The following is a 25,437-nucleotide window of genomic DNA, read 5'->3' as shown; positions in this document are numbered from 1 at the left end:
CACACCTCTCTCCAAATCCTCTCTGCCCTCCCAAGATCCATTAGGTAATTATCAATCAAAGAAAGAGAATGGCAGCCCTGAGCAGGAGGTCTGACACCCCAGTCATGATACACTGAGTGGGGCAAAGAGTTTCTTGCTATTGGCTTCTGCCACGTAAACTTAAAAAAGCCTAAAACAAATTACCTGCATCAGAGGAGTAAGCACATCTTCTCTCTCTCTGCTGCTTTCTTTGCATGTTTCCTGAGTGCTACTTGATGCAGAGCCTGACACTCAGGTCCAGTGCATGTGTGAGCAAAGGCAATGATTTTTCTTTTCTTCTTATTTCTAGGACTAGGTAACTAACATTGTAATGATCAATTTTACCATTTTCATCTTGCAACAGTATATAACATTACTAAGATTTCTTATGTTGCTGTCACATAAACTATTCCCTCCACACAAAGTAAATACTTCAAGTACAATAGTCTTTGTCACATAGAAAATATTCACGACCATGCACAGAGGCCCAAGCGGAGCAGAGAAACAACTGTTCCCCTCTCATCAGGGCACTGCACCAGGAAGATGTGGTCACACCACCCAATGAAGTCCACAAGCACATGGAGACAAACAACAAACACCCCAAGAATGTCTTCCCACCTAGCTGTGGGTTTGCAGACAGTGGAGCTATGATCAGGATGAGCAGAAGTAGAACCACCATGTCTAAAACATCTCTTTTGTTTGCTGCAGAAATACAGCTAATAAAAATAAACTATATGTCTTCTACTCCATGCCAATTAAACAAACACAAAGAAATGCTACAAAACTAATCTACAACAATCAAATTTACCATTTCACTCTGCTCTAAGGAACAGCTCTGAACTTCTGATGCAACTCAGGATAACGCCATTTTATCACAGCACAGATTTTTATTAGCTGGTTCCCACCAGACAGGCACTGCAGCCCTCTCACACATTGAAATCAGTAACAGAGAATCTTTACTGGAAGCTCAGAAACATGTTTACTTTATATACAAGAAAAACTTATTTACAACAATCAACAGTAAACTATGTACAAAAAAAAAATACAAGAGACATTTCCACGGTAATCACTGTATAAATTAACACAATAAATAGGAGGGAAGCAGGTCCCATTCTTAAGGCACAAAACCTTCTTCCCAAGACTGTACAGGGATTCATTTGCTTCCCTATGCTTTTGACAGGATCACAGGAATGGCGGGGAGACCCCTGAGGAACAACGGTCGGTGGATGATGATATAGACATGCAGTCACTGCTGACAGTTGTAGAAAAACATCATTTTTCATCCTTTCCTTTTTTTTTTTCTTTTTACAGTACACACATCTTAAGATACAAAATATTTTGTGTAAACAGTCTTTTTTTAAATCACATAGATAGTATGCACATTTTTAAATAATACTAAAACAATGAACAAAACTTTCAATACAATTTGGGTGCAGAAACATTCCCAGGACTGGCACTGAAGGCCTCGGCAGAGCTGGAGGCTCCCCCCAAGTGCCCGGCTCTTGTGCAGCCCGGCCAGGCGGGCACCTCCGGGCACCAAGCGGCACAGCTCCCCTCTGCTGCAAAGAGCCGGCTCCTGCCGCAGCAGGGGATGCGCGCTCTCAGCACTAAGATCTCACGAGCGAAACCAGAAATACTTTGTTAGTGCTAACGGCCCTCCTGAAGGTAGCCCAGAGCAGGATGCCGCTGATAACTGTTTCACAGGCCAAACCTCCCTCGAGTCTCCATTGCATGCACTCCCACTGAAACAAAACATCATAAGGCAAGGTACGTTGTTCTCCAGAATCTGCCAATAAAGTTAAATATCCAGGGCAGTGCCAGAATGTGAGATAACGTACTGAAACCTCTTCCTAGCAGAAGAAACTGTACGCCCAGCTCACTGCAGACACTGCCCCAGCATCACTGCCAAGGGTGAGGGATGATAAACAGAAGGTGCCACACGGCTTTCGCATGAGTAGCATTTTTTAAGAGACTAAACATATGCACAATATGAGTTCTAGCTTCTCTCGAGCTGGTGTTTTACCTGAGACTGCAGGAGAGTCTCTTTTATTAGCAAAGCAGTGGATCCTTTTACTGTCTAATTGTCTTTTCTGAGTTTCTCTCCCACAAAAAATTATCAGATGCCAGAAGAGGAACTCGGAAAAATGTAGCCAGAAGTTAGTTCAGCCTGGCTCCCTACTTTGCAGACAGCTCTCACTGACCTTTGACACAAAATGTCCTCATCTATTCACATATCTGCATTGTGCAGAAATCTGCATTATTCCCAGTGAGACACACAGAGCTACAACCCTTTTGTTAACCTTAATACATATTCAAAGGCACTCAGGTTAAATGTGGATTCCATTTTCTAGCTCTTAAAAGAAGGTACAACTCTCTCCCCGCCTCTGGTAAGTAAGACAGGAATACACTGGCTATGAATCCTCTGATAAAATGTGCATGTACACAAAAAGGATCTGAACCCATCAACATGACAGATCATAAAAGTAAAAGAAATGAAGATTGGTCTGTGCAGGCATCATCGCTCATAGCAGATGGCTAATGGCCGTAAGGCCTCTTCAGATTCATGAATTAAGCAACATGCCTGAATCTATAAACCCTTTGGATCCCCTTGGTTCCTCTGAGTAGAGAGGAGCTGTTTTTATTGAGGCAAGAACTTAATCCCCCAGGAGTTATGCAAGGCAAGTGCATATTGTTTATGCACCTTTAACCATGAGGTTGCCTGGAGAAACTTCACAGCAAGAACAGCTCCTTCACCACGTACAGGAACACAGATCTCACCTCTTCTCCAGTTATCACCTGCCTTGTGCTCCCTGCTGCGCTCTCTGGGGCACGCACACAAATGTCCTAACCATGCCCACTACTGGGGACAGGCAGCGGGCTGCACCTCACTGTCACCAGCGAGGATGGCTGCGTCCTGGAGTTCTCCTTAGTGGAGGTTTCTCCTCATTCTCATGCAGACACTGCTCTGTGCCTCAACAAGCAAATGGGAAAATACAGTATGTCTACAATTCTTACTTACCCGATATCTCAGGAATTCACTACAGTGAGGGGTGCTGTACTGATAAAGAAAAAATATGGCTATGGAAGCAACTGCCAGTGTATAGACAGGAGAAACAAATTCAGAGCAAAGCTTAACATATTTCTTGCTCAGTCCCCACAGTATTTATATCAGAAATTTTGCTAGCTGGATCAAGCATGTTTAGTCTTCCACTAACTTCTCATGAGCAAACCCTGTGACTCGCTAGGCTGAGAGGAGATATGTGGCTGAACTAGTTAAACACAGACAGGGAGAGCAAGAATAATCCTTGGTGAAATCTTAAAGAATGCAATGGAATTTGCCCAGCATGAAATCAGCCCATAACCTTTTTAAGCTGACAAGTCTTCACATAAAATAACTTGACTGATTGTTAGACTAGAAAGCTGATGTCAATTTGATAAAATCCTCACAAATAACAAAGAAGAAGGATGTCCTCAGGAAATTATCTTTTATGCCACTGTGTATGTGGCCATTTTTCTGTCTGCAGCCATAGCCAGAGAGGTGCCACTCCATAATAATAAAAAAAATAAATACATACAAAATGACAAAGCAATTAAAAACTCCTGCTGTCTCTCCAGCTTTATAGCACTGAATGTTCCCAAATTCCCTTCGCAGTGATAAACATGGCGATATAACTTTGCGTGCTGGTCTTCGGGCTTTAAGAGTCACCTGACTGGGGTCAGGCAATACAGTGGAAATTTGAAGGCCATCTAGGAATTCTGATTCAGAGGCACTAATTTTTCCATGCTCCACTGCTGGTGGTACCAAAGGCAATTTACCAACATACTCCAGTTTTCATTACGATGCTCATCTGCTCAGTAACGATCCTCCTCTCCGTGCTCTTACAGGAGCCCTGATGTTTGACAGCACACAGTAGAGATCTCTCTCAGGGGTACAGCCCAGGAGGACTAAGCCACCCTAATCTTTTGGTATCCACCTTGGAGTGAAGAAGCAAGGCAGCAAGAGAGAGGAGCAAGGTGGAAAAGCCACTAGAACCAAGACAGGTGAGAAGATGCAAGTACTACAGTAAATCATCTCTTTTGTGACAGAAATAGTTTTCTGCACTGCAAGTTGCCATAAAGAAACAGCTCTGTTGCCTGTGGCCACGAAGGTGGCATTAAATGGGCACAAAGTCATTCCTGGCCGTTGCCAGTCATGCTGCTCCCCCCTCGCCAAGACGGAGCAAATTGTTCCATATCTCACTCCATTACATTACACTTCTCGCACAGCCCAAACAGCTAGTTAGAGTTCCTCTCCCTTTCATCTGGTCTCCTGAAGATGAATTCAGAAGGGGGGATGCCAGAGCTGATCTGCTGTAACCTTTTGGCACTCCAGAATTTTCTTTTCTTACTGCCAGGAATTTCTGAACAATTGTTTGCGATGCCTGAAAACCTAAAGGTTGTACCATTGCCACTGGCTGGAAGAGGAGAGCCAGGCCCTGCGGAAGACCCCGCAAGCGGGTGCGAACCGCTGTTTGAACCACATGCATTGTTTGTTGCAAGGCATAAGTGAGTGAGAATCACTGGGTATTCATCAGCAAGAGGTCTGTACTAGCTTTGAATTTCTGATGCAAATCACATGCAACTACTGGTGCATTAAAAAGGGATTACTAAGACACAAGGACAAGCTTTGTCCCACTTAAATGCTCTAAGATACAGGTGTGACACACAGATCAGTGGGAAAATTTTGGATCTGAAAAGACTGTCAGATGCTCCTGAACTAAGACTGGCCAATATATCTTTTGCCCTGAATAATTCTACTGTGATGAAGTTATCCAGTAAAGGTAGTTGTGTTGCAATTCTCAGGAGTCCTGCACTGTCACTGGAACCAGAACTTCCCACATCGGAGGACACGGTTCTTCAAACAGCAATGAGTTCTCTTCCGGGAGGCTCTGCCTGACTGCAGATAAGGTGCCTCTCGACTGGATGCAGCCGTACCCCACAGGAAAAAAGGTAGCACCATGCTTGGTTGATATGAGCTCTGAACAGCTACAGTTTGGCTGTTCAGAAGAGACAGTCATGAGCACATCTGCTCTGTGAGGTGTCTGCTGTGCAGTTAGGGGGAATGGTAGACACAGGCTGTGAAAACAGAGGCTAAACCTCGCTGGCAGGAGTATTCCGACTCAGCTCCTTGATCCCGTGGAGTATCCTCTTCATGTGACCCACTTTGGTCACACCCAGGTCCTGGAAGAAAAGAGAGAAAACCTTACCTTAGGAGAAAGGCAAGGGGAAAATTCCAGGTGGCCAAGCGATGGTTACAAACAAGTCAGCCAGTTACAAAGAGAGGAGGAAACCAGCCAGAAGGATTACAAACCTCAAACCATGTGTCAAAAAGCTATCAGAGCACAACAGGGTAATGAACACAGAGCAGGCACAGAGCAATGGAGAGAAACAACTGCGGACCACTAGCCAGAAATGCAAATTGCTTTGACTGTTAAAGGCCAAAGCAAGAGAACAGAAGAAGCGTACAGATCTCAAGGACCTAAGCTAGTAGCCAAAACATGCAGGAAGAACCAGCCCGTCACTGATCACATCAAATAAATGTGTGAACACGTGAGTACCATGCGACACAACAGAGGCTGTAGCTGGATGGCATGCAGAGGAATCAGCTACACAGGTTACACCAACCTCAGAAGAGGAAGATGGTCAAATCACAAATGGAGATCCCAAGGGGCATTCAACAAATGCCATGCACCACTTTACAACAAAGTATTTTTCTGCTATATGAAAGTCACCAAAATGATGATGCAAGTCTCCTCCACATGCAAAGAACCATCACTTTCAATTTTTCTCTGTACAGAAAGCATCTCCTGGTGAGGAGATGCAAAGTTGTGCAATGTAGTTACTAAGCACTATTTAAAAAGATTCTCTTCATCTAGCAACCTCATCAAAGACCACAACATTTTTTTTTCTTGTAACAAAGAAGTATAATGATCTATTTGTCCAGCGACTGCAACATAGGAATCAAATTCTCCCAATCACAGCATGTTCTGCAAAGATAGTATGGGAGCTGAGAAGTTGAAAACTTCCATTCCATCGTTAAAATCAGAGCCTCTCAAGAGCACTATCTGCAATCTGTGTGCTGGACTGTATTACACCTCCGGGAAGCTGTGGCAGAATTGGACAGCTGGTCCCTCAACTAGCTGTTCTACCTCCCTGCTATTAAAAATCTGGTGACCTGAAATGGTGAAAAAATAAAACAAGGCTGCGATGAACACGTTTATCTTGCCAAGGCATGTGGAATGAACAGTGGGTAGACCACTTCCAAGCACATTCAGCACAGAAGGTCATGCAGATGCAGCTGGCTATTTTTCATGAGCCGATCATGAAAGTACCTTGAGGTCCCTCCGTTCGAGGTGCAGGAGCTCAGAGCCCCGGACGTCATGCCGGATGAAGATATCCTTATACTCACAAAGACTGAGATGCTCAAGCCAGGCCGCAACCTCCTCCGTTCCCCAGAGGTGAACTGTTAGAGATGGAAAAGCAGGAGTGCTTTGAGTACCCAGAATCCCAGAAGACAGTGAGAGATGAGGACACCAGCAGCACCCAGTGCCAGAGAAGGAGGGCAAGCAGTACCACAGCCTCAGACCAAGGGGAGGGCAAGGACTGGTAGAACAACCTACAGTCTTGAACAAAGGAGGCAGGGCAAAGAAAGGTAAGAGGTGTTCTTTTAAGCAGAGGCTAGCCGCAGTAAAGCCAGGAGGAAGTGCATGTTTGTATTGATGGGACTGGATATGCTTTTTAAAGTTTCTCTCCATGTTTAAGAAGAGTAAGTTCACTGATATTCCTCTGCTTACAAAACAACAGATTTGTAAAATATATCATGAAGAATCAAGCACAAATTAGTTTGCTATTATGTACAAGCACTTGTGCTCAGTAAACAAAACAGCAACCTCTCTCCCTCAGACCTGAGGGAGAGAGGAAGAGTTTAGACATCCACCTTCTTGCACAGCCTCTAAATAAGAGAATAAGTTCCCAAGTTCTGGGAGGGAAGGAATGAACACCAGCCTGTCAGACAGGAGACTGTACCCACAACTCCATGGCAGAGGACAGGACCCAGGAGCCCACAGAACAGGTAGTACTTCTGAATTTTAGAAGGAAGTCTTCATGAGGAGAGTACAAACCAAAAATCAACTAACCCAACTGGAGAGAGAGTGTCTTGAATGGCAATTTGTTGAGGCCTGGCCAGTTTTTATCCACTGACCAGTAGGATTAAAGGTCAGGGTGCACCTGTGGTGATGCGGATCCCCAGCCAATTAGACATGAAACTTGATTAGAGCCTGAGGGTGAATCAATGAGAAACACATCATTAACCATATCACAGAAAATTAGCAGTGAAAAGACTGGAGTTATGCGGGCTTGGGCTCCACAGTCGTTTTGATATCTAAAATGCCAAAATCCTAAAAATTCACTTCACTAAGCACCCCCTAAAAAAAACCCTGAAAATGTCTGGATGTAGGCAGAATTCTTCAGAGGGTACCTCCTGTTTCTGCTCAGGAATATTTGCGTGGTACTGGGGGATCATGACTTAGACAGAACGGAGCAATAAGCTACTTTGCCACGTGAAAAAGAGTCTAGACCTCCAAGAAAAAAAGATGCATGTGAAACAGAGTAAGGAGAGAACACAAGAGGAAACAGACAGAGAACAGGTAGTGGTGTGACCACACAGATGTGACAAAGAGGCACAATGAATGAGCAGACTTGGTACCCGGCAATCCCATGCTACTATGAGTCTCCTTATTTTTGTTGTTCTTCTCCTTTTTAAACTTGGTCACGAGCCGGAATTTGCCACTGCGGCTGCGTTTAGAATAATCCAGCATCTGGTTCTGTAAGAACAAAAAGGGAAAATCAGGCAAACAGTCATAAATTGATTGGAACGGACCAAGAGCAACAAGTACTGTCAAGCTCAGCTCCATGACCTTGTAAGAGAGCAAAAAAATTCTAAACTCATTCTGATCAAGACCAGAAAGGAAACAGAGAAAGTTGATCCCATGTCAGGCAAGGGACCTTAGCAGGAAATTACTTTCTTTAGCCCTAGGGAGTCAAGTTTCCTTCTTAATGATTTTTTCTCACATCAGTTGTATATTGACACGAAATCAACCACTCACAGCCAACTAGTGAAAAAGAGAATAGCTAAGGAAATATAGACTTGGTCTTCCTCACCTCCTCATCGCAGGGCTCCATAAGCTGCCACAGCCAAGGGATGTCTGCTAGTTTCCTCAGCTGGAGGTCCATGTCTGCCAGGGCTGCTTGGAGCTGCTCCTTCTGTGGAGGATCTAACTGCTGGATCAGAAATAGAAGTGAAGCAGAGTTAAAAACCATATGGTGGAACACAGAGTCAGGCCCCTGCCTTAAAACTCCTAGCTAACAGAGCAGTTCCTCCTTTTAAAAGGAAGTGCACAGCAGGCACTCTGCCCAGATGTTACCAAGTTAATGATTTTCATCTTTTCTGAGCTCCAAACTCTGCGTGCAAGCTAGCTTGACTGCTCGCCATACCTATGTAGCAACAGCATCCTAATTCCTGGATGATAACATTTAAACTGACTTGTTACAAAGACAAAGAAGACCAAGACCAGCAAAATGTTGCTTGCCAAGGCAACAGTAGGAGAGGAGAGAAAGTGAGAAGCTGCTTTACTCCTGCTTTATGCTTCTTACCAGTGCCATCTTGCCCGCCAGCAGCAGCTCTGTCTCATTATGCAGGGCTTTGACATTATTCACCATCTCTACAACAAGGCTGCAGTTCAGACCCTGCAGGGAAGCAATTCATGCGCAAATTAAGCTGGGAAATGCAGAGGTCTGAGCAGTCAAAAGGAAGAAGTCTTAGACAAGCGAGGCCTATTTTTGGTCAATCAGAAAGGAAAATCAAGAGTTATGGAACAAGGACAAAATGGGAGATGCCAAGTGAGTGAAGTACCTCTGTAGACTTGGATTTAGCGTAGACTTTGTCCATAGACTTGGAGCTGGCATTGACAGCATGGGCAAGCTCCTGTTCCATGTCCTGATAGGATTGGGCTATTTCCCGAATGCTAGAGAGAGAATTACAGATTGCATCAGCATATGCTTAAAGCAGGAGATCTTTTCTGACTGGGTATCTCCTTCTAATACCCATTAGAGTGACAAGAGCAGGGATAAAGCATGGGAGGGGTACAGCCTCTGGCAAAGCAGGGCAATTCTCCCTGCTACAGTGAACATGCATAGGCAAAGCAAGGCAGATTTCACATGCACAACTCCAGGTGCATATTCAATTCTGCTCACAAGTTGGGATCAGTTTGAAATACAACCTAGACATTTTAGTATGGCCATAGTGATGCGAAAGGCAGCTGCACAAATGGCAGTTTAATTAACATTTCTCTGATGTGACTCTGGGAATTTTCTCTCAGAGGCCCGGACCAAGGAGCTGAACGTCCAAGTAAAGGATAAGCAGGTGAGCACACAGTGACTTCTTCCAGAAATCTCTGACGGGCATCAGGGTTATAAGACCCCAACTTGTCATAGGAGCTCCTAGAGAGTCCTTTGTTTCATTTCTGATAAAAATTATTGATATTCAAAGATAATAGGCTCTTTCAGGATTAAAGGATTCATCTTTGCTCATGAAAGCTACATTTTTTGTTCAGAATGACCTAAGATAAGTTCATTCAACTTCAGTCCTCATGCAGCTGGGACAGTGCATAATGAATGATGTTACATCCAGTGACATGGACCAGCACTGCAGAAGATAAGAGTGAACAGAAACATCTCCAGGAACAGAGTAGGACAAGAACTTCAGGCACCAAAGGAGGGCTCTATTCACCAAAAGAAAATTGAGTCCCACCTGTGGATCAGAGCACCTGCAGCTTGACCAAACTGGTTGATCTGGGTGGATTCCTCTTCAGACATGATCTCTGGTTGCAGAGAGAAAGAGGAGGGTCGGGACAACTCACACTTCTGTTTGTCCTCCCAGGACTTCAGGGTGCTCTCAAATGCCTAAGAACACAGCAAGCAAACTATAAGATACCTTATAAAGCTCCTATGAAAAGAATGGCTGTGCCTATGTCCATAAAACATGTAAATCTGGTATAGACACTTTTCACTCAGGACCCAGCTGTTCAGCTGCTCGTAACTTTGCCAACTAGCTGCATGGGCTGAAGTTTTCCATGCCACATACTTGCCTTGGCTTCCATTTTGCTTAATGCTAGTTTTAGTCAAAATTGCTAGGCCAATTCTGAGGGCCAGACTAGCAAAATCCACCAACTCCCTACTGGTGGTAGCCTTTTCTCCGAGTAGCTATATCACCTCTACATTTAAGTATTACTGCACACCTCTTCAAGTGACATCTCAGAGCTGGAAATTAAAAGTATTCAAGGCTCCTCCTTAGCTGGAAGTAAATGGGGCTTCCCCAGTAACTGGTGGGACAAGGAGCTGAACGCAGAGCTAGGACCTGTCCCACTTGAACCTGTACTGATATTCCTGCTGGCATCAGCTAGTGGTACAGGAAGAAGTAAAACAGATCCAGTGCAGAAGGATCAAAATTGGATATGGTGAGAATGAAAACTGAAACACAGGAGACATGGATCAATGAGCAAAAGAAATGGCAAGAGAGAAGGTTAGACAAGAAAAAGGACTATGGGAGGGGAAGACTGAAATAGGAAGAATAATTCAGAGAAGAACATGAGGATAACAAGCAGGGGTGTAAAGCTTTCAAGGAAAAAAAGAAAAATCAGCATTTGGGGAACCAGAAAATGAAAGGACATTGAGTGTGATGGGGGATTCCACATGAGGGCATTTGATTTTTTCCATCTTCAGTTTAGGAAACTAAGTATCCCAAATTACATTTGAAAAATGCTACCAAAGGGACAGGGCCACACGCATGAAGAGAGGACCCCACTTCATCTACTGCATAGGACGGATTTGCTCTGTGAAGGATGGAGCGTGCAATGATGACCAAAAGGACAGCAGGAAAAATAAGGATAAGCCCACAGTCAAGACAAAAGCTGAATGTTGCTCTGCAAAACTGGAACCTCTTCCTCAGTGGCAATTCCATGCCTGCAAAACCAGGTTTGCAGGAAACGAGGAGTGCAATGGCACAATCATAGCCATGGCTTCAGATGGCCCAGCACACACAGCACACTCATTAGGGACTTGTGTGTTCTCTCTGCCTCTTATGGTTCGCTTCACCTTTCCCACCACATGTAGGTTGCCTCTCCTTTTCTCCCTCCCACCTTTACAGCAGGAATCCTGTTCCCCTTTGTTCTCTGTGCTATCTCCTTCAGTCGCTCCCCCTTCAAGTCTCACAAGTGACATTGCAGAAGCTCTCTTACCCTCCAGGAAAGACTGTGTGAGCTATTCCTGTCTCTTCCTCTCCACAACATTTGCATCAAGGGGTGATATGACAAAGAGTAATGGTTTTAAACTAGAGGAGGGTAGATTCAGACTAGACATAAGGAAGAAATTTTTTATGATGAGGGTGGTGAGGCACTGGAACAGGTTGCCCATACAGGCTGTAGATGCCCCATCCCTGGAAGAGTTCAAGGCCAGGCTGGATGGGGCTTTGGGCAACCTGGGCTAGTGGAGGGTGTCCCTGCCCATGGCAGGGGGGTTGGACTAGATGACCTTTAAAGGTGCCTTCCAACCCAAACCATTCTGTGATTCTGTGATCAATACCCACTGTTCTCTCGCAGCTCAAGAGGTCTTGGATATTGCACTGTCCTACCAATGCAAGGGCTCTGTACGCCCACCTTTGCTTTCTTTTCATACCATCATACTTGTAACTTCCTGCCAGTCAATGCTCCTTAGGCCTGTATCAGGCCACTTTCCTTTTTTCCCCTTTGCTGTTCTCTCTTTTCCTATTATTCAGCAGGTGAGTCCTTTGCAGAGGACTTTGATTTGCTCTGGAAGCTGGGTAAAGGGGTGTTACACTGGAAAGTATTAAGAGCTGCTATCCACCAAACTATGCATGGACATTTACAGAGTTGGGAGGAACCATAAAGCCTGTTTGTGCCACAGCAAGGCCTTTATCCTTTCCTTTGGCTTACCACCGTTCAATAATACAGTTAAACACAAGGATGCTTCCTTATGTGCTGGTACTCATCAGATCTATTTGAAAGTTATGAGATGAAACAGACACACACAGCTGAATGAGGCATAAGACTCTGCTTCACTTGGTGAACGAGGTATATTGAACAATGATAAATTATAATATTGAACAGCTGAATCTAGACAATCCGCAGCAGTCAGAGATGGACATCCTGTGGGAAAACCAGCATGTAAGCGTGTTAAGAAATGCTGTCACAAGGCACCTAGAAAAGGAAGCAAAATAAGCTTGCACAAACAAGCTTATTTATGTGATTTCCCAAGTGGTGAATGGAAGTTTAATCATGTTCTTTCCAAAAAGCTTTATGGCATGTAGCAAAATATGCTTCTTACAGTCACAAAGATAAGCTTTTATGTGTGGCCATTCCACGCTCTCCAGGAGCATGTGCCATTGAAACACACGTGTACTACATAGTGTATGCAAGACTGCTCTTACCCTGTCTCGGGTGAGGGTCTGTGCTCTGTTCTTATGAACAATCCAAATGTAACCCGGAGGCTGGATCCAGGCTTCTCCATCCACTTGCACAGGAACTCCTTCTTCTCCCAGGATTGCTATCTTCACTGTCCGACACTGCAAGAAGTGATTGCATCAGAGAAGTTCTAAAATGTTGTTTTTCCAAAAGCACGAGACATTCTCTTTCTTGACAAAGCACTTCCCTGGCTACTGTAGCTTTGGTGCCACTAGAGGCACACATGCTTGGATGGCAGGGCGCACTTTGCCCCTGTGTGGCATAAACCATTTGCTGTGTCTTTAGACTAATCTGTATTTGAATTGGTGGTCTAACTCGTACCACAATGAATGCCAGCAAACAATTCCATGCCCAAATTGCCGCTGGACGTGCTCATTTTCACCCTGGTGGATGCTCTTTCGATGGATAAGAGAGAGCACAAAGGAGGGCTTTACGGACTGAAATTGGCAAAAACATCACAAGCTGGAGATGGGGGAGGCAAGAAGAACTCACAAAAGCAATTGATACCTGTGCAATCCGGTGATGCTGTAGGTTTATCACTCGTGACACTGCCATCTGCATGCTACCAAACACTGCTACCACCTCCAAAATCTTGTCATCAAAGGAGGGGGCTGTAAATGTCTACCCAGATACAAGGGAGAGAGAATTCAGTTGACATACAGCTCTGTGGGAGAGGTTTCCTTTATCCCCTATTGGGGAAGATTTGGGGGGTCAGCTTTCAATTGTGCTTTTTAATTTGTATAAAATTAACAACGAGGCTAGAAGGTTAAGATTTGCAGTGAGCTAGGAGGGACAAAAAGGAGCCTTGATTATTCCCACTGTGCTTCCAATGGCAGCTAACACAAGGCAATAATTATTCTTATGAGAGTAGGCACTTTTTCATCTCAAGTAACACAACGTTTCTCACTGGATCTAATTCCCTTTGTCTTCAAGGGGCTTTACTTCTCATGCAGTCTGAGAGGAGAAGGTTAATCTAAAGCACCTGCTGGAAGTCTAAATACTCAGGACAGCATCTGTATTTTTTCTGAATCACTGCAGACTGCTTGGATGCTCAAGACTGGACTTCCGTATCCTATCCACTTCAGACAGGAAGTACGTGCAGACAGGCCCCTTGCCCTCTTCTTCCAAGCGCTATTCTCACGCGCTCTGACTCCAGAAGCAAGTAAGTAAAAACATTTCCTGGATTGCCTTAGAGAATACTCACATCATCTTCCTTGGTTCCCCCCCAGAAGTTGGTGCCTCCTGCATAGCTGGGAATGTTGAGTACGGCGATTCCCTGGAGACTGGGCAAAGGGATTGGCCTCCCATCACACTGCACAGAGAAGAAGACAACACTATTCTCAGTACAGCAGAAGAGAGCTCCTCCTGCCAGAGCATGTCCTCTAAGAACAGAAAACAGCCTGTACAGCTTAGTAATAAATTAATTCTGCCTTCTTCCAGTTTATTCTTGACCTAATGGAGTAGAACGTATCCATTCACAGCTCATGAACCACCTCTCCTCTAGCAGAAGGTGGTTTTAGAGGGATACTGTTGCTTCTTTTCCCCAAACAGGAACAGGGCACATCTGAGAGGCTTGGCAAAAACCTCTTGGTTTATTCCTCCAGAAAGAGGAATAAAACTTCTGAAACACCAATGCAGTCTGCTGTGATGAGGGTCTCCTCCTGCAAGCTAGCTGTTTATGCTGTACACGGCCCATACAAGAATATTTCTTTTCCAGTTTGATGCACATTACAGTGCAGTTAAATTAACAGCTTTCCATTGCACCTACTAGCTAAAATGTTGTGTTCACATGAGATACCACATGTAACATGACAATCTTATCTATGCTGAATACTGAGCTGGGAACAGGCAATACTTTCCAGTAGGATGACACTTCCCTTACAGGCTTGAGAGTTCTCTTCCAGAACCAGGAAAAGCCACTTCTAGCTAGCTCAGGGTGAGATACAGCAAGTACATTGTATCAGGCAGGGAAGGGAAACACCCTAACGTCACCAAGTGGAATCACCATGCTTAAGTCAAAGTGTCTGAAGGAGATGCAATTTTAGCAAATTCCTCACCTCCAGCAAGACTTTCTGCTCCAGGTTTTTATATGTTCTGTGTAGCAGCTCCTTGGTCCCCAATACTCCGTACCACATCATGTTTTTAGTACGACTTCTAGGAAGGCAAATCAAAAGAGAAAAAGTTAACATAAACATTTACCTTTTCACTAGCATGGAAAAAAATCCCACATTGAAATAGCACCTCCTACGACCTAAAACACAAAGGTGTTTTGCTTTCAAAAGGGTCAGGCACTCAAAATGGTCATTGCTTGTGCTAGGAAACTATTCCTCTTTAAATAAATGTCAGGTAGGAATTGACGATGACCAAGTAACATACATTACCCGAAACGTACACAGATTCCCCTGGCACGGAACTTGTCAATCTCGTACACCAGGTCATCAACAGCATTTTGCAGCATTAGCTCAAGTATAGCAAATGTGCCAATCCCAGGCTATGCAAAGCATCCTGTAGGTGCCCAGGTATTCAAAAGGCCAAACCCTGTGGTATTAAGTCAGGATCAAGGCTGAAATCAGCCTCCTTGGCACTTGATGAGATTCTGTCATAGCTAAATAGCAAGCCCAGGAGAAAAATTTGTGAATGAGATCATGAAGTAAACAGAACCAATACACTAAATCCACACTGATGTGACTACTCAAAGATCTTATACTAGCCACAACAGGATACCGAATTGGCAATAAATCAGTAGGTAATCTCCTCCATCAGGATTTCAAGCCTTAAAGGAGGATTATGCAGACAAGATTGACAACGCACCTATTCAGCACACTTGTACACAATTGGCTTCAAAACCACACAGAAACATGAAGTGGTTTCAGTCACTTCTGGCAGTAGCCAAAGGTTAGCCAAAGCCAAACCCACCTGCATTTCTCTGGGTGCTCATCACGTTTGTTGTTGAAGTCCAAAGAAATCTTTGCATCCAGTCCAATTCCAAAGTAATTATTCATGACACACTTCTCCGTGTAACACTCACTGCCAAACAAAAGAACAAAACTCCCATTCCTAAGTCTACATACCAATTGGTATACATCTCACCTGCCACCTCAGAATTCTGTTGCATAAAAAGGTGAAGAACAAGAAGGCTGCATGCCAACATGCTCTGATAAGCACTGCTGGGAACTGCCTAAAACCCACCAAGAATACCATAAAAGTGGCTACTGAGCAGAGGTCCCTGGCCTGCAGCCTCTGTCTGTAAGACTTCACAGCCACAAGATTTGCGGAGGAATTCTCCCCTTGCCACAGAAACATACTCAGAAGCCTACACTTCATTTACAAAAAGCTATGTTGCTGGTCACTGGCATTGTGTGAAAGATCCCACAAAACATTAGCGATGTTAATTGCTTATCTATATATATAAGGTGTTACCTACAGAGATCCTGACAAATGAGCTTGAAAGTGTCAGCTACTCATCTCAGGAGCACTGAGCCCCATGAAAAAACCTTACAGTCTGTATCATTGGATTTTTACTATTAAACAGTTTAGTAGAAACAGCCTGAGAAAGTCTTCATATCACATTTCCCAAGTGCGTCCCCTCTTGTGGCCTGCCCACAACCCTTCTCAGGCCTCCATACTGTAAGGGTAGTGATTCCCCCACAGGTTCCTGTCTACTAACTGGGAGCCAGAGTCATCTCTGAGTGTAGGGAGAAGACTGATCTAGATTTCATTCTCATCTAATACCTAAAAATTTTCTACCATGAGTCAGATGTGTCACTGCATGTATACCTACATAAGCTGATCCTCACTGGCACCCAGCATATGAATTCATTTACGTAACTCTGGGCTGCTGCAGTCCATTATTTAGCTCTATAAACTAATCTGCTTCTCTGCTGAGGTCCATTTGGAAACGCCCACTCCCTCCCTTCAACCTCCTGGGCATACTCACAGATTTTCAGGCTCAGAGTTAAAGGGATCAGCATGGATCAACAATCGGCTGATGACAGAGCTCCCAGGCAAAGAACCAGACATGCCAGCACGGATATCTGTAGGTAAATTGACCACAGGGAAGAGTGTGACTAATAATAAGCAGAAAACAGGTAACTTCAAACTCAGAGACAAGACGACAGGGCAGAATATATTAACTCTTGTCATTCACTGCAGAAAGCAAATAGCAATAGTGCTTTCTTCCACTCCAGAAGGCTTAGCTCTCTCGATAAGAAGAAGGGTTTCTGGGGCTGCCTGCAAGGTGTTTGATTGACAGGGTATCACCTAAGGCCAGCAGCACAGTTGTACGGACACCTGGAAATGGGACACAGGAGTCTATTCACTGCAGTAGCTTTTTTGTTCCAGGGTGAGACATGCAACATCCTTGCTTCAATGAGTAGAGAGAGAGGAGTAGGACTGAAGTTATTCTCCAAGTTGCTCAAGAATTCCTGCCTCTTGCTTCTTCAACTATTAGCTGGCAACCCACCTCTCTTTGTCAGAGAGATAGGAAATTACCTACTTCCAGAAGAAACAATTTGAACAAGTAATTTGGGGGAAGAGGTGGAAGGACAGCACCACAATTATAAGGAGAAGTTGCTACACAAGATATGGGAGGTGGGAATTCTGCTGGGTCTGTGCACCTCCACTAACTTCAGCCTTCACGTGAAGGGACTGCTGCTCCCAGTCTATGGCTGCCACTCTTCAGAAACCTCTCTCAGCAGCATGTTATCAGCCTTCTCAAGGTTACTTTGAGTTCAGTATCTCCTTGTAATTGGCATCTAAATTCTGGTGTTAATAAAAGCTGTGTCTAGGTCTCAGCTACATACTGGAAACTATTACAGCTCCCGCCAAGTCTCCACTTTCCAGCCCTAGTGCAAAGTTATCCACAAAGGGATTTCTCTCCAAAGGGCATCAGGCAGGACAATTTCATGTCTTCATGTGGAGACTGCAGCCTGCGCTGCTGTCACCCGTACTCCAGTTGGCTGCCTCAATGGGAAGTGGTGGGTGTTACACTTACTTGGGTAGAGGATTTTTGTGTTCAGCATTGGCAAGTTGTCCCGGTTTCCTGTCTGGGGAGGAAGAGATGCAGAGCTGCCCAGCGACAAACTTCCTTTGTTTATTAGTCTTTCACAAGGAGACTTGGATGCTGTAAAACACAACACAAACATAATTGACAAACATAATTGACAAACATAATGCTGTGATTCAGACCAGCACATAGCAGCACAGCCCAAGCAGGGTTAGGAATCACTCAACAGCAAAACACTCTAGCCACCTTAAAACAAAGAGCTGACAGAACCAGTCATTAAGAGACAGAGATGTGGCATATGTGCAGCCAGAAAACCTCACAGATTGGAGGTACCAAAATGCCACATGCAAATATTAGAAATGGAGATGAGAAAAAGCTGGTGTCAGCAGCACAACAGACGGTATTTGGCTCCCAATCAATACTCAGATAAGTTCCAAATATATTTGCAGTGATCAGGGATCTCTAACAAATTACTCACATAACACAGTTATTAAAGCAAACTGGCTTCCGTTCTCTGTCATCTGCAAAGGATGGCAGGGTCTTAGAGGGAAATGTTATCAGGTAGATGACATGAAAAATGCTCAAGACCGTCCTTGTCCAAGCACTGAAAGCCAAGAGAACCCAGATTACTGGCTAAGGTGCAAGAAAATTTCTGAATCCCAGGCTCCATATGCTAAGATCACAGACCAGCCATCAGAGATGCAGCAAAAAGTGGGGTGTATGATGCACAGGCTAGACCACAGAAATGTGCAGGGCCTCGCATCTGAAGAGCAATCATTCAAAAATTAGAGAAAATCCGAACTTGGGAGGTAATACACATAACACCTCCCTCACTTTTTACAACTAACAGAATTGTCATTTGTAGGCAAGGTCTGCATGCTGACAGCCCCGAAGCAGTACCTTTCCGCTGGCTCCTCCCTTTGGAGACTCCATAGCTGCTGCTGTGTGATGACTGCAGGGAGATTTTATCGTCGTTCCTCAGGTCCTTGCCCTCTTCAGAGGCTGAGAGACTAAGGAGGAAGCCCTCTTGTTCCTGGGTCTGGGCGTTCTGCTCATCTACAGCTGTAAGGAGAGAGAAAGTAGGTGAGTGCCTCACAGGTCTCCTAGCAAGGAACACCTCACACTAATGTAAGTAACAATAAGATGGGACTCTAAAGGTCCTGATTCCTTAAAGGAAAGAACAAGAATAACAAAAACCTTTCCTATATCGTTTGTCTCAACTAAGCTCTGCTCTGGAGAGCTTTGGAACTGCGCTCACTTAGCCTCCTGTTTTCTTTGCTGATCTCTTCAGCAGCGAGGCTCCAAAAAGAAGTGTCCACCTTTAATGCTACAGGTACTTGGGCTTCCTGAGATGTAAACTGTGCTACAAGTGATGGGCTTCCATTTATTTGCACTTAGATGTTGCGAGAAATTCTAACTAGATGGACATTAAATGATAAATTTAATTAATTTTCTGTTTGCTTAATCTGTACCGGGGCAATAGGATAAGCCACTTGAAAAGGGCAGGAGGAAGAAAATAGCAGTTGGTAAAAAACGATACAAAGGAAAGAAGCAGATTACCTACTTTGGAAGAAGAAAAATAGTTTGGAGAAGTTGAACAAATATATTTGAAAGGTAACTGGAGATTGCCCAAGAGCTGGTAAGAATTAAATGCTAGCATGTTGCCTAGAGAAATCAAAACTTCCTTTGCATGTAACGGGCCTTTCTCCTCAGCAGCCCCTCGCAGGGCACAGCTCTGTGAGAAGCCCTGAGGCTACTCGATCTACCAGCTCACTGCCTCTGCAGGGGGATGACCCTCCTTTCTTTCAGTCTTTTCCCTCCCTTGTGTTGACTCTGGAGTTCATCGAAACTACCCACAAAGCAATCCAACCCTCTAGCCCAGCAGAAACATAAACTCTTCTTGCTGGAATAAGCAAATTGGTTGGGCTTCAAAAGAACTCCAACAAACATCAAACTGGCATAAGGTAAGCAGCAGCAAATTGGGCGGCAGTAAGGTCTAAGACCTCCACTTCACCAGAAGCAGACTGTTTGCTCAACTTCCATCATCTCGTACAACTTCTCCTTCAGGATAGGTTGTATACAATATTGCAGTGCTGGAAATCCAAGTGGCATTGCAATGGTCTGTAACTGACTACACAGTTGTTCATAGCGCACATTCAGGTGTGCATGGACGTCACATCTGCAGCTTCAATGCTTTCATCTCCAGTAATAAGCTGTTAAGTTCTTCCTTTGGTCTAAGTTAAACCACTGAGTTTATGACTAACATCTGGGAGACGGACGCCTTCTGAAGGAAATGAAACTTTGAGCTATGGGTGGGAGTGGCTGGAGAGAGATAAGGGTCAAGATGTGGAGAAGAGGGTCACCTGCCTAGGAAGTTACATCGGAACAGAACTGGTTTGCATCAGGGTGCAGTATTTTAGCATTTTCCCAGTGACAAAGCTAGTTTAAGAAGTTCCCACCCTCTCTTGCAGTTGTACCACTGCACTGTTTTGCTGGGCTGTACTATAAAGAGATTTCTGAAACAATCCAAGTTAAAATACTTAAAATACTTTCTTCCTAAGTATTTTCAGATCTGTTTTACAGCAAGACCACACAAACAGTTGCACTGACACAATTGTGGTATGGGTGGGGACAGACAGGAAACGCAAATGAGCAGAGTGTGGGGGAGTAGTTAACTTCCTAAACCAGCCGCACAGGAGAGAACATACCTCGAACTTCAGGCTCATTTACCAAGCCGTGTTTCAAACAGGTGGGCTTGGCAGAGATGGTACTGAAACTAAATAGTCAGGCGTACTGAATAGCTTCTCTAGCTCAGGAAAGCTGTTTTTAATAAAGAACCCTGCTCCCCTCTGGAATAAAGGAAATGTATACTTCTCAGGAGCCTGTTACAAGTCACAAGCAGGACTCCTAACAGTTACCTTTTTCTGCATGTTCTATTATCTGACGAATAGCTTTTTTCAAGCTATTGGCTCTCAACATGAGCTGTTCTCGGGGACGAAATATCTGGGGCCGTGCAGTACACGACGAGCCCACCGACCGGTCGCTAGAAGAATCACAAGCACTGCCTGACCCATCGCCATCTTCGGTTTCCTCTGCAATGGTGGGAGGAGGGTTCGGCAGAGATGAAGATGCTTGAGATTCATCATTCAGTGTCTTCAACAATGAGTCCAGCTTCTCCTTCAGGACAGAGCACTACAAGGCAAAGAACATTTGAGTGGAACTAACAGTAGACTGGGTAGCTCATTCTTTTAGCTCTTGTAGAACTGCTGCTGTCCTACTTCTCTGAAAACAGAGCAGTTTTCCACTTCAGAAGTAGAAGCCCAAACAATTTTTCCAAGTTTACCTTCCTGGCCATAACCTCTGATTCCTCTGAGCTTTCCGTTGCCTTCTCATAGGCTTTCCCTACTCGAGCCACAAAATCCTTCACTGTCTCACAAAGCACCCTAGACAAAGAAGGTAGTGAAAACAAAGTCATGCAAGGATTGGCTCAGGATTTTCACAGTGCAACTTTCACTTAAAAAAGTTGTCCTCAAAGTACTCACTTGGCTGAGGAGATGACCACTGAGTGTTGGTCAGAAGTCAAAATTTTGGACAAATGAGCAGCCACAGAGTCTTCATAGAAGAGAATCTTCTGCACCTGGTGACAGTCAGAAACAAGCCACTGGGGTGCTGCTTCCCAACATCACAACATATACCGTGTATCCCTGGCTCCCCAGAGAGTGCCTGTCATTCTACAGGTTCTTTTTGCCCTGGAAAAGTTCTGTAGTTCAGGGCTCAGTTACTCACTGAAGACCTGAATCTGATGAAGAAACTAATCTTGAACCTAGAAATTATCAGCAGTGCAGTTCTTTGAGTCTCTGTTCAACTGTGGGTCTAAAACCGGTTTTTTATGACTGCTATGCAGCTTCCCACAATTTCAACAACCTGATGTCATGACAGCAAATAAAATTCAATCGTTTCCTCTCTGTCCTGTTTCAAAGCATCTTCTTCTCATCCCCCATTGTGGTTGTTTTCTCTGGTAACCCAACCTCCATCCTTCTCCATAATATTTCATTGACTTAAAGCCCCCAGATTTTTGTGGCTCCTGCTACATGCAAGTCATGGCTCAGGCCTGCCCCATTTGAGCTCAACCACCGCCTCCTGTCTTGTCCATTCTGAGGCTGTTGCTCCCAGTACCCTGCTCTCTGCATCTCACGAGGTACCTCAGAATCCTCACTGAAATCTTCAGTGACTGTGGAAGTGGAGGCCTGGCGAGGGAGTTTGGTTTCATACACCATTATGCTCCACCTGTTGAAAAGGAGGCATCACACTTGTCACTACATGGCAGATGATTTTCTCCTTTATCCAAAGGACGTAACAGGTTAGAACATCAAAGCTGAACAAATTGCACTTTGGCAGGGGCATGACTGATGCAAGGAAGCCACAGAGTTGCAATGGAACTGCAGAGGGGCTCAACTGGGGAAAGAGGGAAGGATGACAAAAGTATCCTACAGCACCAGGAAATTCTCTGTACTTCTTCCCTCTCACACAGAAATTCTATGGGCATTACTTGATTCAGTGTAACAGATGCCAAGATACAACTCTAAAGACAAGAAGCATTTTTAAATGTACAGAGATATAGAGGCAATATGAATACTAGGGTTAAAGATGTCCATTTCTGCATTCAGCTTTCATCTCTAAGCCAAACCAATTGGTTCAAATTTACCAAGAAAAAAAAATTAGCTTAAAAAAATAAATCACAACTGTAAGGCTGACAAATTCAATTGTCAAGAACTCTGGAACACAAGAGAGGACACTGGACATCAGACAATTTCACTCATTACTATTTATAATATAGAAAATTCATAATATAATAGCTATTCATAATATAACTAACTATAATATAACTTCATAATATAATAACTACTCATAATATAGAAATTACTATTCATAATATAGAAAACCAAAACATAGAAAAACAGACTACCTTTGTTGCTAAAGGGTGACAGAGGGTTATCAAAGAAAAACCGTTAACTGGCATTGTTGGTAAGAAGTCCAGCAGCTGGGCAGAATCAAGAACTGCCCAGTTCTCCTGGAAGGGCATTTTCACACAACTCTTGAGCAGGGGAGGATGTTAGTGATGGTTACTCACCTGTCCAGCATTTTGGTACTGGCCCTCTCCAGCTTCTCCAGGATCTGTGGGAGCTGGGTATCATCATCACAAGCAGACCCCCAGCCTAACACACGGGCAAGGTCATTCCCTGTTCCCAAGGGCAGCACTCCCAGCTGGCACTGCATTAAAGAAAAGGAAACAAAACCTGATGTTCAAATGGGAAAACACAAGACACAAATAGCCACAAGTAATATGACTGATTCCTTACACAGACCAGTCATTGAGAAACATCTGGTCCCACAGGGAGGAGAAAGTAATCAGATGGGGAAAACAGCCAGAAGTAAGGAAGGAAAAATTTCCTCTACTTTTAAGTCGTTAATTGAGAGAGGAGTGTATTACAGCTACCGTCTCAAGGAACATCTTACTAAAAGTAACCCCTTCTACAGATATATTTATTTAACCATCAGGTGGTGCTATTGCTTTTTCTGTAAAATTAGCATAGACATCTCCAAGACAAAATGGAAACTAATTAAACACTGTGCGATACCTCTACTCCAATGAAGTTTCTGTCTATCCCAAGACTCAGAAACTACACCAGGAGAATTAAAGGGAACAGATGAGGAGCATAACCCTTGTGGAACTCCCCGTTTTCTAACTGAGTATAAGTCTCTGCTGGCAATGGAGCAGGAGTAACTCAGAGCTACTCCAAAAGCTGGATCTTCTAGGAGGCAGTTGTGGAGGAGCACTGGAGACAGGAATAATGAATTAGTCCAGTACTGCTTCTTGCAGAAAAATACTGCAAGAACACTGCTGTGGTAAGCTTTCAGTGGCTTTAGTCCTGAGGCAAACTACATCTGTATGATCAAAGTCCTTTTCAACCCATGGTGGTGGTATTACTTCATGCTTTCATCCAGCCAAGCTCTTTGGGCAGGTACCTGCTTGTGAAGATTGAGGCTATCAATTTCGGAGAGAACCCAGCCAACGCTTCCGTCCCCACCGCAAACTAGAATCCGGAAAGTGTCAAATTTCTGGAATAAGCGTAAACTACAGAGAAGGGAAAGGAAAAAGCAAGAGAGAAGAACAATCAGCTGTTACAGAAAGAAATGATAAACAATTCCAATCTAGGCAATAAGCATGGCAGATTTGCTTAAAGTAGGCTCTGATTTCGCAATGAATACGGGCCACTGTCAGCTTACAGATGAATTAAAGTAAGGAATTATAAATACAGCTTAGCAATTTACAACGGCTATTCACTACAGAAATATGTCCCAGACATACTCCTCTACTAAAGCAGGGCATTTTTGTCTGAACAGAAGAGGAAACAAGCATGTGATAGCTGATTATCCATTGAATTATTTCCTTTTCGCAGATTTGCTGCATTCAGCCTAACACTAGTTATCTGTCACTGTCTGGAGTGCTCTGATGTCACTGCCTTCGCACCCAAGGCCACACCAATTAAAGCAAAGCTCGAAGAGTGGGAACTTTATGCAGTCACTCAGTAAGCAGACAACTGTAAGAAGATGTAAAGCCTCACAATCTTTAGTCCTTCTTCTGGGAAAGCAAGATAAATCAATGCTCTGGTGCCTTGTCTGTCCTGCAGGCAGGCAAACAATTCACCAGCAAGACAAGTGTGAATTTCTTTGTTCACCCTTTCCAGGATATAAAAAATAACCTCTGCTTAAGCTGCTTGAAACTGTGCTTCTTACTGAACATCTCCCACAACTACTGCCTGCTTTTATTTTGGGTTTATACATATTTATTTTTTCAATTATTACCTAAACAGGATTTGCTGTAGTACATGAGAATCCTTATTTCTTCCAGCATTGTTGACACATGAAAAACGGCTATCAGAAATGACAACATCTTACAGTATAGTTTGACCAGCACCAGTTTAGAATATTTAAACTATTAAGAAGCAGCCTTTACCCTGTACCATCATTTCCTTTTTAAGAAAGCAAACAAGAGCAGCTGTTTTAGAAGTGTGCACCACAGCTTGAGAAAATAATTGCTTCCCTCCCTTCCCTTCTCTCCTGCTTAAAAGCAAAATTCCTCTCTACAGTCAGTCCAACTGGGGAGGGGAAAAAGACAGACATTTAATTTTTAAAGTTTTCTGTAAATTATTTATCAGCCAAACACATCCTCTGGACAGCATGCTGCAGTTTTAAAGGCCAGTGTTTTGCAATGCACTATGGCAAGAAACCACAATACATCTCAGGAGAGCAGATCCTAATGGTCACTCATCCAGGAGTGGACACTCCCAGATTTAGACTTAGAGTCACAATTAGAAATATATGAAGGAAATTCACCTTGTGTTGGCTTTTATTATAAGAAGCCCCCATTCATGACAAAAGTTGTTAAAAAATGATGCAACAGAGAAACATTTGGAAAGGGGCAAACTAGAGACCAAACTTTTTTTATTAAACAGAGTTGCAGAAACAACCTGAAGGAATTTATTCCACAGCACTCACTTTTTTTTCTGTCCATAGATATTCTAGTGCAATCTGGTAAACAAGCCTGAAATGTCATCTAGATCCCAGGGCAGAACCAGCTTTACCAAAAGAATTCATGAGAGATGTTCTCCCAGTATCACCATAAAAATCTTTAAGGGATGGAAGTTTCACATACTTCCCAGGTAAGTTATTTCTGGATAAATCTCATTTTGACAATATTCATTTGCTATCTATGACATTTGTCTGTTCGCCCAAGTTAAACAAAGTTAACTCTCGTTAACAGTATATTAGGATGCC

At 43.8% G+C, this 25,437-nt stretch overlaps 1 protein-coding gene across 10 annotated transcripts in view; it reads right to left on the bottom strand.

Moving 5' to 3' along the window:
* Positions 1–3,486: 3,486 nt before the first annotated feature.
* Positions 3,487–25,437, bottom strand: part of DGKD (diacylglycerol kinase delta) — a 58,894-nt gene continuing 36,943 nt past the window's right edge. For 8 of the 10 annotated variants that reach the window (XM_054835952.1, XM_054835958.1, XM_054835957.1 and 5 more), the window contains 21 exons: positions 23,626–23,734; positions 22,730–22,869; positions 21,801–21,885; positions 21,141–21,235; positions 20,942–21,041; positions 20,517–20,790; positions 18,499–18,660; positions 17,587–17,715; positions 16,531–16,627; positions 15,510–15,620; positions 14,651–14,747; positions 13,798–13,905; positions 13,101–13,214; positions 12,560–12,694; positions 9,866–10,017; positions 8,969–9,080; positions 8,710–8,802; positions 8,218–8,337; positions 7,763–7,880; positions 6,390–6,520; positions 3,487–5,238 (listed from right to left, as the gene is read on the bottom strand). In XM_054835952.1, coding sequence (XP_054691927.1) covers positions 5,149–5,238; positions 6,390–6,520; positions 7,763–7,880; positions 8,218–8,337; positions 8,710–8,802; positions 8,969–9,080; positions 9,866–10,017; positions 12,560–12,694; positions 13,101–13,214; positions 13,798–13,905; positions 14,651–14,747; positions 15,510–15,620; positions 16,531–16,627; positions 17,587–17,715; positions 18,499–18,660; positions 20,517–20,790; positions 20,942–21,041; positions 21,141–21,235; positions 21,801–21,885; positions 22,730–22,869; positions 23,626–23,734 — 2,572 coding nt within the window. In that variant the 3' untranslated portion in view covers positions 3,487–5,148. The remainder of the gene's footprint in view (positions 5,239–6,389; positions 6,521–7,762; positions 7,881–8,217; positions 8,338–8,709; positions 8,803–8,968; positions 9,081–9,865; positions 10,018–12,559; positions 12,695–13,100; positions 13,215–13,797; positions 13,906–14,650; positions 14,748–15,509; positions 15,621–16,530; positions 16,628–17,586; positions 17,716–18,498; positions 18,661–20,516; positions 20,791–20,941; positions 21,042–21,140; positions 21,236–21,800; positions 21,886–22,729; positions 22,870–23,625; positions 23,735–25,437) is intronic. The other 2 variants (XM_054835953.1, XM_054835954.1) reach the window with 2 other exon arrangements.

The sequence above is a fragment of the Grus americana genome, chromosome 9, assembly GCF_028858705.1.
Source record: "Grus americana isolate bGruAme1 chromosome 9, bGruAme1.mat, whole genome shotgun sequence".
Classification (NCBI taxonomy): domain Eukaryota; kingdom Metazoa; phylum Chordata; class Aves; order Gruiformes; family Gruidae; genus Grus; species Grus americana.
This window is presented reverse-complemented; position numbering and strand designations above follow the sequence as displayed.